At 39.4% G+C, this 12,728-nt stretch overlaps 1 protein-coding gene across 1 annotated transcript; it reads left to right on the plus strand.

The window, feature by feature from the left end:
- The first annotated feature begins 1,920 nt into the window (after positions 1-1,920).
- On the plus strand, positions 1,921-6,021 carry LOC113081169 (protein NLRC3-like). The gene is made up of 8 exons (XM_026253223.1): positions 1,921-1,940; positions 2,159-2,265; positions 2,663-2,752; positions 2,871-2,918; positions 3,104-3,208; positions 3,417-3,501; positions 3,765-3,960; positions 4,054-6,021. The coding sequence occupies exons 2-8, from the start codon at positions 2,243-2,245 to the stop codon at positions 5,886-5,888; spliced, it is 2,382 nt and encodes a 793-aa protein (XP_026109008.1). The 5' UTR covers positions 1,921-1,940; positions 2,159-2,242; the 3' UTR covers positions 5,889-6,021.
- Positions 6,022-12,728: the final 6,707 nt, after the last annotated feature.

Genomic DNA, 12,728 nt, shown 5'->3' on the forward strand with positions numbered 1-12,728 from the left:
AATCACAAAATTTGGTCACAAGACAGACATGCAAGAAACAATGAAATAACGTAAATTATATTGCTATTTTAGATTTGGGCCGTTTATTGGGTTTGATTTGACATCAAATTTAATCTGTGAGAAACGTTTCAGATCGTCTAGGCACGCACAGCATAAAAATATCATTATTACACAATATTATTGTATGAAAAACATAGTTAATGAGGTAAAACACTTACTCGGTGTTCATCTTCAGTTCTCTCTTCACAGCAGTTCAGTCAATGTACTGTTTGAGTACATGAATTACTCCAGGATATTGGGTTGTTTGAACTCAGAGGGAGTGTCAGCCACATTAAAAAAGTTAACAGCTTAAGTCATTTGTGGATTAATGCGTATTAGAGACGCAAACCGTTTAAAATGATTCAGTTCGATTTGGTGAACTGGTTCAAAAAGATCCGGTTACATTGAATGATTCGTTCGCGAACCGGATATCACAAACTGCTTTGATTTGAACTCTCTCACAACAGACACGGAAGAGAAGACAATGCTGAATAAAGTCATAGTTTTTGCTATTTTCGGATCAAAATGTATTTTCAATGCTTCAAAATATTCTAACTGAGCCTCTGATGTCACATGGACTACTTTGATGATGTTTTTCTTACCTTTCTGGACATGGACAGTAGACCGTACACACAGCTTCAATGGAGGGACTGAGAGCTCTCGGACTAAATCTAAAATATCTTAAACTGTGTTCTGAAGATAAACGGTGGTCTCACGGGTTTGAAACGACATGAGGGTGAGTCATTAATGACATAATTTTGCTATCTGGGTGAACTAACCCTTTAAGTTACTTCTGGTCTCTCCCTTCTCACAGCAGTTCAAATCTGTGAGAGACGGCTCGGCTCGTTAGGCGTGCACAGCATTTAAATATCGTCATAAAGTAAAATTATATAAAAAATGCATGTAAACGAGGTAAAACACTTACTTATGGTCTTTTCCTTTGATAAAACCAAATTCCCCGTCTTCTCCCCGTCGTGAGTGAAATAATATCTCTCTTGGAGAACAGCACATAAATATCGCTATAAATCAATATAGTGTTATTAAATACATATTTTAAATGAGATGAAAACACTCACTTTCAGAATTCCCTCATAGAAAATAACTCACATCCTCGTCTGTTCTGGTTCGGAAGAGTATAATTGTTGAATACAGTGGTTATTTTGTTTTCTTTGTGCCCAAAATACATTCTCATAGCTTCATAGAATTACAGTTGAACAACACATGGACTGTTTTACCAATCTCCTTGCAACCTTTCTGGCTCTGGGAACATTTCAGTTATGCTGCGATCTATGGAGAGTTAGAAAGCTCTCATGTTTCATAAAAAATATCTTAATTTGTGTTCTGAAGATGAACAAAGGTCATGGAATCACACAAGGGGGAGTAATTAATGACAGAATTTTCTTTTTTAGGCCCACTATCCTTTAAAGCTGTAGAATATGATTTGTAGACCAGATCATCTTTGAAGCACCACAATATTTAATTTAAAATGCTATTTTGACACACATTTTGCCTTGCACAAATATTTGTGAATTGAATGTTACAGAAGTCTATACTGTGATTTCGATTAATTTCAGATAATTGTTCACCTCTAATGTTAAATAAGCAAATAGATCTGGACATTGCCCAAACATAATAAACATCTTACAAATGGAAATACAGCCTCCAGTAAAACCCACGAAGAAGAAGAAAATGAAAGTAACTGCAGAAAACACGCGGATAGAAAGAGAAAGCGTTGTTCGTTAGATTTGATTCATGCCATGTCCTAGAAAACATTGTTCATTTTCAAGCTTAAAGCACAGAAAAAAAGAGTGTTTCAAATGCTTATAAATTCTCTTCTTAGTGGACAAGACTGCAAGTAAGTTTTCAGAAAGGGGTTATTCAAAACGAATGTGTTTCTGAAGGTTTTTCAGTATTTCCGCTTCTGTTTTATGCTGTTGTTTTTGTGACGCGAAATCATTGTGACGCTGTTTTTAAACCAGCCATTTCTCATTAAGATCATCTGGTTATTCTACATGGCAGTGCATTTGTTTGTACCTTACTTTATTTTATATAGTGTGTTTTGTTGCTGTTGCTGCTAACTGAACATATTTCTTCATCTCATTAACCTCATCATCTCCAGGTCACACTGAACAGCAGATTGTTGTCTCAAGCCAGTGCTGATCAATGACAGTTTAGCTGCAGTCTGTCAGAGAAGAGAGGAAAGATGAGTCTCTCACACAAACAGAGGTAAGACTGAGTCTGAGAATCACTTTAAACACTGCTGCAGTTTCAGAGGTTTGCTGGAAAAAACTAAACCTCAACAAACTGTGTTTTATATTTACAAATGATTTGCACAACTTCAGAGCTTCATAACTTCCTAATTAAAAAATAAACAATTACATAAAAATATTAAAAAAGTAGAAAAAGATGATAAATATCTGAGAACTAGGAATCTAAATTGTAATTTTACAATCACTCTTCAGCACTGGATATGTACTTTGTAAATTACTTCACATTAGTGATTTTGATTTTTAGGGCCTAAATTATTTTTCAGACATTAAAAATGACTCTTAATTTAAAGGGTCATATGATGCTTTTTATTGCTGTAGAAAAGTTTATCTTCTCTCTTTCTTTGTGTCATTAGTGTAAGATCAGGATCACATGTGTCTGTGAAGAGTGACCAGTCAAAGGGTAACATGCCGAACTTCAGTGAGAAAAAAACATCTATCAAAAGGTATTTATTATCTTTGACATTATAAAGTTGTGTTGGCTTATTTCTCCACTAAGATTCTTGTGATAGAAATGAATGAAATAAAACAATAAATGACTGATTTCCTCTTTATTGAACTCAGTCTGGAGCTTCTTTCCAGTAACACAATCACACAAGCAGACACAAGGAGGTATAAATTAACCATGAGAAATAGATCATGCAGCCAAACATGAATATGTCTTTCCATCTATCCATAGTCATAGATGAACAAATGCATGTCTATACTGTGCTTCATTACCATCCTCAACAGTGAAGCTCTTTACATGAGACTGAAGGAGCTCCTGTAGTAAAGTGTTTTGTTCTTTGTGTCATTAGTGTAAGATCAGACTCACATGTGTCCAGCTCTGTGTCTGTGAAGAGTGACCAGTCAAAGGATAAAGGACCATTCTTCAGTGAAGAAACAACATCACGAACCAAACGGTATTTGATGTGTTTCTTATTTTTCTTTAAACATAGACTGTGTCAGAAAGTGTGTCGGTGAATAATTATCAGAAAACTACTTGTAGTCCATAATTGTATTACTTATTTATTGTTTTTCTCTTTGCTAAAATCTTTAAAATATACTTTGGTCATATATATATTTTTTTCCTAAAAATGCAGTATTTAGATTTATTTTATTTACTATCAGGTTTCAGTATGAAACATTAGATCCAGATTTACAGTCTCACAGGAACCACAAGAATTTTACAGACAGTCTCCTGCAGATCTTCCAGGTAATAAAACACATTTCCAAGAATATTTAACAATTATAATAAACAAATATGTGATTGAATAAGAGTGTGACAGAACTTTTATTTCAACTTTTTCTTTTTAAGAACCTATAAAATAAGAATGAAAGCCTATTTTTATTCATATTTACAACAAATTACTGTTTGTCTCATCTTTATTTTTGATGAATATTCTTAATTACTTAAATAAATAATTATGAGCAATTATAGGATTTTTTTCTCTCATTCATTCTTTTCTTTCTTTGTAGGATCTTGAGAGCAAAATAATCACATTTCTGAAGAAAGAACTGGAAAAGTTTAAGAAAATATTACAAAAAGAGAACTTGCAGTACTTTGTGAAGGACTTTAATGAGAACAGATGCAGTATGAAAGAAGCAGCTCTTGATCTCACGCTCTACTTCCTGAGAGAGATGAAGCAAGATGAAGCTGCTGACACTCTAGAAGGTGAGAGACTCGTGATCATCTGTCAGAGTGTCACTTATAAATGTAGGAGAGAAGATATGATTAAACAATATCTGTATTTTTGTTTCTGTTTAGATGAGCTGTTCTTCATTCATCAGCTAAAGTGTAGCCTAAAGAAGAAGTATCAATGTGTGTTTGAAGGAATTGCAAAGCAAGGAGACTCTACACTTCTGAAGAACATCTACACAGATCTCTATATCACTCAGGGTTGTAGTGAACAGGTCAATACTGAACATGAGGTGAGACAGATTGAAGTTGCTTCCAGACGTCATGAATCACAGGAGATACAGGTTGAGTGCAAACATTTGTTTGAAGCACCTGAACAAGACAAGCAGATCAGAACTGTACTGACAAAAGGAGTTGCTGGCATCGGAAAATCAGTCTCTGTGCAGAAGTTTGTTCTGGATTGGGCCGAAGGAAAAGAAAATCAAGATATCAGCTTCATATTTCCTCTTCCATTTAGAGAGATGAACTTAAAGGAGAAAGACAAACTAAGTTTGATGGACCTTATAACTCAGTTTTTCCCAGAGACAGAAGGACTGAACCTCACAAGAAGAAATCAATTCAAAGTCTTGTTCATTCTTGATGGATTGGATGAATGTCGACTGCCTGTACACTTTAAGGATAATGAGACGTGGTCTGATGTTTCATCACCAGTCTCTCTGGATGTTCTCCTGACGAACCTCATCAAGGGAAATCTGCTTCCTTCTGCTCTCATCTGGATCACCAGCAGACCAGCAGCTGCCAGTAAGATTCCTCCTGACTGTATCGACCGGCTGACAGAGATACGAGGATTCAATGATGCACAAAAGGAGGAGTACTTCAGAAAAAGATTCACGGATGAGAATCAGGCCAAAGAAATCATTGATCATGTTAAACAATCAAAGAGTCTCTTTATCATGTGCCACATCCCAGTCTTCTGCTGGATTTCAGCCACTGTTCTCCAGAACATTTTAGAGGAGAAAAGAAATAATGTTGTGAAAAACAAGCAGACTGATGATGCCTCCAAAACACTGCAGGAGTCAAATACTGAAGACACTCCTAAGACTCTGACACAAATGTACACACACTTCCTCAGATTTCAGATCCAGCAGAGCAGACGAAAGTATGATGGAGAACATACACCAGATGTTTCCTGGGATAAAGATGCCCTCTTTTCACTGGGGAAACTGGCATTTGATCAGCTGGAAAGAAACAATGTGATCTTCTATGACACAGATCTGGAAGCCTGTGGTATTGACGTCTATAAGGCATCAGTGTACTCAGGCATGTGTACCCAGATCTTTAAGGAGGAAACGGGGATCACTCTTGGTACCATGTACTGCTTCGTTCACCTGAGCATTCAAGAGTTTATTGCAGCCCTTTATGCACATCTGTTTCTAGACATCAACAAGAAATATGTGTTTGATCAAGACTCTACAGAACAGGAAAACAAAAGTGAAACCATGATTGATTTGCTCAAGACTGCAGTGGACAAGGCACTAGAGAGTGATAATGGACACCTGGATCTTTTTCTTCGATTCCTCCTTGGTTTGTCACTCCAGTCCAATCAGAGACTCTTACAGGGTCTGTTGACACAGAAAAATAGAAATGAGCAGAGCAAAAAGGAAATAGTTCAGTACATCAAGCAGAAATTAGAGTCGAATCTGTCTCCAGAGAGATCCATCAATCTGTTCTACTGTCTGAATGAACTGAACGACCAAACTCTGGTGAAAGACATTCAGACCCACCTTAGCAAAGGAAGTCTCTCATCTGCTGATCTTTCACCTGCCCAGTGGTCTGCTTTGGTCTTTGTGTTGTTGACATCAGAGGAGGAGCTGGAGGAGTTTGAGCTTCAGAAATTCAAGAAATCAGACGAGTGTCTCATTAGATTATCAGCAGTCATCAAAACCTCCAAAAGAGCTCTGTAAGTTATTGTTCTTTGTTAATGTTTTGTAAAATTGCATTAATCTACATTGATACATAGCAGGTTTGGACAACCCTGATCTATAGTGATTATTAATCATATACCAATTATAAGTATATATCTTTGTTAGGGTTAAATAATAACACACATTGTTTAACTTTATTATTATATTTTTTAATATAAAGAGCAATTATATTTTACTAGATTTACATGTGATTTATGTAGAAATTTCTGTTTTCAGCAAACTGTTTAGTTACAGAAGAAGCATGTCATGTTATTATAAACCACATTGTTCCATAGTTATTTCCACTCCAATATGCAGATCAACTTTCATAAACTTATGCTATAAAGAAGATATAGAAACTCACCAAGATGGTAGAGCAGCACTTATATATATATATATATATATATATATATATATATATATATATATATATATATATATATATATATATCATTGCCATTAATGATATAAGCTTATTATTCATATACATATTTTATTAAACTGAATACAAGCATGCTAGTGTCAATCTCTGGTTCATGTTTTGTCTTTATTGCCCTTATTTGGTCCTTCCTGTTCCTGTTCCTTTTTGAGTGTATTTGTCTCCAGCGGTGTGTATTAATTTATTCCCAGGTGTTTCCCATTGGTGTCCATGTATTTTATAGTGCGTTCTGTGTGTAGTTCTTTGTCAGCCATCAAACGTCATTCTTCAGTCAAGGCCGCCGGCCGTGGCTCTCTCTGGCCTGCTGGTTGCGCCAAAGACAAGCCGACCAGCCGCCCAGAAACCAAGTCTGCCTGTGGTTCCCGAGTAAAGCTGGCCGTCTGTTCATGTGGCAAGCCTGCCGGTTCCTGCTGTACCAAGCCCACCAGTCGTTCAGCACTCTAGTTCGCCAACCTTCCCCCCGATCCAGAAGAGGAAACTAGGGAGGAGGAGAAGGGTGTCATCTCCAGCCCCAAAGCTCGCTCCTGTGCGATCCCCAGCCTTTGTTAATAAAACTATTTTGATTTATTCACTTCTCATGTCCTCCCTCCTTCGATCCCGTGCTCCTCATGTGTGAAATGTGACAGCTAGTTTGTTTTATCTACAAGATTTGAATGAATACAATTCTATTAATTATGCAGTATATATGTTTTCTTCTGTTCATGTAAAAATTGTTGGTATAAATTTAATTTTTGTGTTTAACAAATATGCATCTAACTCTGTGATTTTATTTCTTTCTCTTGTAGGCTAAATGATTGTGGCTTAACAGACAAAAGCTGTCCAGCTCTGGCTTCAGTTCTTGGATCAGATTCCAATCTGAAAGAGCTGAACATGAACAATAATAATCTGCAGGATTTAGGAGTGAAGCTACTCTGCACTGGATTTAAGGATATAAATTGCAAATTGGAGATACTGAGGTAAGTTCTACCAGAAAGACTCGGGAGATAGAATGATGTACGAAGCATACATTTATTGACAGCTCAGCGAGCACAATTATAAATTTCTTTGGCGGAAGGCCCCGTCCATGGTTCATAATCCGAGGGTAGCGAATCCGCATTTCCTGCCTGAAGACGAAGGCAGGGGCGCAGCCGACCCCCCCTGGAAGGTAAGGACAGGACCATCCTGGTGGTGGTGGGGAGGGTGGAGGTTGTTGTCGCGTCAGCATCTGCGAACTCAAACATGTGTAAGTACGATCTTTTATACAGGAGTATAAAGACATGATTGGATAATGATGAAGGTAATTAGTGACGAAGTGATTGAGTCTTCCTGGCAGAACTTAGGCTAAAGCTTCCATTTCTACCAGAAAGACTCGGGAGATAGAATGATGTACGAAGCATACATTTATTGACAGCTCAGCGAGCACAATTATAAATTTCTTTGGCGGAAGGCCCCGTCCATGGTTCATAATCCGAGGGTAGCGAATCCGCATTTCCTGCCTGAAGACGAAGGCAGGGGCGCAGCCGACCCCCAAAATTAGGTGGATTATGAGACCTCCAGACGGGGCCAGCCTTCCCCCCAAAAGTAGATGAAGTATACCCACCAGTTGTGAATCCTAAGGTTCCTGGAAGATATAGAAAGAGAGTTAGCATGATCAGTATAATGACGTTAGATTAAACCTCTTATAAGTTTTTTTTTTTTTTTTTTTTTTTTTTACAGAAATAGCCGCAATAGGCCAGACACAGACAGCCATGATAGGCAGACACAGACAGCCACAATGGCCGACACAGACAGGCCTCGATAGACCGACATAAATAGCCACGATAGGCAGGCACAGACAGGCCTCGATAGACCAACAGAAATAGCCACGATAGGCAGCACAGACAGCCTCGATAGACCAACAGAAATAGCCATGATAGGCAGACACAGACAGGCCTCGATAGGCCGAACATAAATAGCCACGATAGGCAGCACAGACAGCCACGATAGGCAGCACAGACAGGCCTCGATAGACCAACAGAAATAGCCACGATAGGCCAGACGCAGACAGCCACGATAGGCAAACGCGGACAGGCCCCAATTGGCCGAACATAAATAGCCCGATAGGCCAGACGCAGACAGCCACGATAGGCAGACACAGACAGGCCCCAATAGACCGTACATAAATAGCCACGATAGGCCAGACACAGACAGCCACGATAGGCAGACGCAGACAGGCCCCGATAGACCAACATAAATAGCCACGATAGGCCACACGCAGACAGCCACGGTAGGCAGACACAGACAGGCCTCAGTAGACCAACAGAAATGGCCACGATAGGCCAGACGCAGACAGCCACGATAGGCAAACGCAGACAGGCCTCGATAGACCATACAGAATAGCCATGATAGGCAGACACAGACAGCCTCGATAGACTGTACAGAAAAATAGCCATGATAGCCAGACACAGACAGGCCTCGATAGACCATACATAAATAGCCACGATAGGCCAGACGCAGACAGCCACGATAGGCAGACGCAGACAGGCCTCGATGGACCGTACAGAAATAGCCATAATGGCCAGACACAGATAGGCCTCGATAGACCATACAGAAAAATAGCCATGATAGCCAGACACGGACAGGCCTCGATAGACCAACGGAAATAGCCACAATAGGCCAGACGCAGACAGCCACGATAGGCAGACGCAGACAGGCCTCGATGGACCGTACAGAAATAGCCATAATGGCCAGACACAGATAGGCCTCGATAGACCATACAGAAAAATAGCCATGATAGCCAGACACGGACAGGCCTCGATAGACCAACGGAAATAGCCACAATAGGCCAGACGCAGACAGCCACGATAGGCAGACACGGACAGGCCTCATAGACCGTACAGAAATAGCCATGATAGCCGGACACGGATAGGCCTCAATAGACCATACAGAAATAGCCACAACAGGCCAGACGCAGACAGCCACGATAGGCAGACGCAAGACAGGCCTCGATAGACCATGATTAGCCATGATAGGCAGACGCAGACAGGCCTCGATAGACCGTACAAAAATAGCCACGATAGGCCAGACACAGACAGCCACAATGGCAGACGCAGACAGGCCTCAATAGGCCGTACAGAAATAGCCACAATAGGCAGACACAGGACAGGCCTCGATAGACCGTACAGAAAAATAGCCATGATGGCTGGACACGGACAGGCCTCGATAGACCGTACAGAAATAGCCACGATAGGCCAGACACAGACAGCCACGATAGGCAGACACGGACAGGCCTCGAAAGACCGTACAGAAATAGCCATGATAGCCGGACACTGATAGGCCTCGATAGACCGTACAGAAATAGCCACGATAGGCAGACACAGACAGGCCTCGAAAGACCGTACAGAAATAGCCACAAAGGCCAGACATGTACAGGCCTTGATATACCATACAGATATAGTAACACCACCACCAGTAATTGCATGAATTTACCTGATTAGTTACAGGAGAGCTTGCTGAGCGTCGATAATGGTTTTGAATCAGGTCTGATGTATGATTCAAATGCTGAGGAAGACCATCTGCCCATGATCTTAACAGCTGATGTAGAGATCCCTCGTTCAGCTGCTGAAGTAGCTGCCCCAATTGAATGAATGGCCAGTAGAGAGAGGGGGATAGATTGCAGCTTTGAGAACAGTGGTTAAGTGAGTTCTAAAACAGGCCTTGGAAAGGGGTGCTCCGTTAGGTAAAATAGAGACTGGAGCGTTTTTAGAAGTTCTAGGTCAGATTTTAAGAAATTTCACCATGCAGAGAAGGGACAGAATTTATTATTGATTTTAGAATTGTTAAGATGACACCAGAACCTTGCACATCGGTTTAGAGTGCTTGAGGAGAGTGTGAAGAATTTAGGTCCGAATCATAGATCTGAAGGAAATGCTGCGAGCAGGATCAAATTGATTAGTTTGAAGTGAATTCCCCTGGAAGCATACCCGTAGAAGGCAGATGAACACTGCCTCGAGAGAATATTGAGGTACTTAGAAAGAAAGCCGTAGAAGATGGAAGTAATTAATTTTGCAATATGGGCAGGGTAATAGGCAGACATTTGTCTTTAATTTGTTGGAAGATTTAGCTAACCCCTTAAGTAGTAATAGAACTGAATAACCAAAAGCTTGAAAATTAGGATTATAAATTTTAGCGTAGGTTAGATGCTGGCAAGGAGTCTGCGAATAGATCTTTAAGACTGCGGTTTTTTTTTTTTTTTTTTTTTTTTTTTTATTATTAAGACGAGAAAGGAGCAACGGTCGAAATTAGAATAGGAACGCAAAAATTGGAAGGAAAAACATTAGAAAGCGGACCATGCAACGTGTAGGTTTGATTGTAGAGGGAGTGACGCCTTAGAAATGTGATTTCCAGCTGACGTAAGCACTTCGTTTAATATTATGTCTGCTAACGGAGGGCAGACTGAAGAATCCGGGTTGGCTGAGGGCACAGCTGTCTGAAAGTCTAAAAGTGTAAAGTGAGGCCGCAACAGCCGAGTAAGAGTGAATGAACCAACACCAGTAGATGCGCGAAATAAACAAGCCTTGATTGTAGCTTAACCCCTTAACTGTCACTCCCCAATTTTTTTTTTTTTTTTTTTTATTATTATTATTATTATTATTATTATTATTATTATTATTATTATTATTATTATTATTAGTTGACGTATCGAAAGTTAAGTTTAAAATCCGCATAAATCGAATTGACTTAAGCTTACTAGCACACATTGCTAATCTTGATGTAAACAATTAAACATTGTTTGTCTTAGTAATCTTATCGAATTCTGAACATTTCCACTCTGTAACGAATAATTTTTTCTGATGACGTCAGTTTGACAGCATGAGCAGAACCTCCTTAACACGCCCCTCCAGCCGTTAGTTTGCTATGAGTGCTGGGGCTGTCACACTGCACTTTTCTCTCCATTGACTTCCATTCATACGCATGCGAATGCGTCGGACCGGAAGCGCAAGCTTATGCGAAAAATTTCGCATTTCGCTGCATTCCAAAGTTCGAGTTTGGTGAACTCTGACCTGGGAATTTGCATAACATGAGGATGTGGACCAGTAGAAGAGCGATACATTGCTTCATGACCTCTCTGTACGAAAATTCAAAAAGGAGGAAGTGCTATATAACTTTAGCTGTTGCGCAGCGTCCTATTTTATATAATACATTAAAAGATTTATAAAATAAAAAGATGCATGGTTTGTAGTGTCGACGGGAACAGATGATACATTGGAATGAGGACGTTTTATAAAAGGTTTTTTTTTTTTTTTTTTTTTTCCTTAGGGTGTATATATTTATAGAGAGATACAGAGTAACGTTACAATATAATAAGACGCTTTCGACGCCGTCGCAAAAGACACAGTACAAGCAAGCACATATTAATCCATCTTGTGATAATTGAGGGGAGACCGTTTTATCTTGCTCCCGCCCATATTCGCAGTGGCGTCCGAAATAATTTCGCACGTTTAAACAGTGTTGCCAACTTAGCGACTTTGTCGCTAGATTTAGCGACTTTTTTCCAAAAGCGACTAGCGACAAATCTAGCGACTTACAACATACAACTTACATACAAGTATAGCCGAAATCACAGTACAATCATTATCTTAATCTTATGTGTATGTGATTTCATTAGACAATGTCATGAATAGGATTTTAGTGCAGAGATTAACATCTTTGAGAGCTGGTTATGTAGTCTTAATAGACGCGTTTCAGTTATTATAATATTAATTCCGTTGTCGGACAACAGAAACATTCAAATATAATGAAAAACTTTTATTGAGAATTTTGGCTGCTTTAAAACGCAGTACATGAGCACATAAAGGACAAGATAATATGACGCACTTACGTCATGAATATGCTAATTAGCATATGACGTCATCTAGCGACATTTAGCGACTTTTCAGGCAGGATTAAGCTACTTCCATTGAAAGAAGTTGGCAACACTGCGTTTAAAGTCTAGTGAGACCACGCCTTGAAACGGAGACCAGGAGCACAAACAAACCATGCCTGCTAATTAATCTCCAGTTTAAACCGAATATATGTCACTACTCTGGAATAAGGTCAGCAGCAACTCGTGTCACGTGGAGTTATATGCCTGCTGACTGAGCCGAATCTTACCTACGACTCAAAAGAAAGGGTCCATATACGCTTCAGCTTGGTAGATCCAGTGTTCATAATGCAGTCCAAGAGTAAGCCATGTGAAGATGAGGTAAGAGCAGCGGTCCCTGCATCTGCAACCATAGAATCCCATTAGAGTATGAACTTTTCAGGAATAAACGCAAATGAAAAAGAGTGAATAAACAAAGATTAAAGCATAGGATTAAAACAGCGAATCTCAAGTGTGCTAGACAGCATTTTTTTTTTTTTTTTTTTTTTTTTTTTTAATATAACAGAAATGCGAAAAATCT

The sequence above is a fragment of the Carassius auratus genome, unplaced genomic scaffold (assembly GCF_003368295.1).
Source record: "Carassius auratus strain Wakin unplaced genomic scaffold, ASM336829v1 scaf_tig00033295, whole genome shotgun sequence".
Classification (NCBI taxonomy): domain Eukaryota; kingdom Metazoa; phylum Chordata; class Actinopteri; order Cypriniformes; family Cyprinidae; genus Carassius; species Carassius auratus.

Coding starts and splice junctions, on each gene's coding strand:
- LOC113081169 (XM_026253223.1), top strand. CDS start 2,243: ATGAGTCTCTCACACAAACAGAG. Junction 2,266..2,662: donor AGTCTCTCACACAAACAGAG/GTAAGACTGAGT, acceptor TTGTGTCATTAG/TGTAAGATCAGGATCACATG. Junction 2,753..2,870: donor AAAAAAACATCTATCAAAAG/GTATTTATTATC, acceptor TATTGAACTCAG/TCTGGAGCTTCTTTCCAGTA.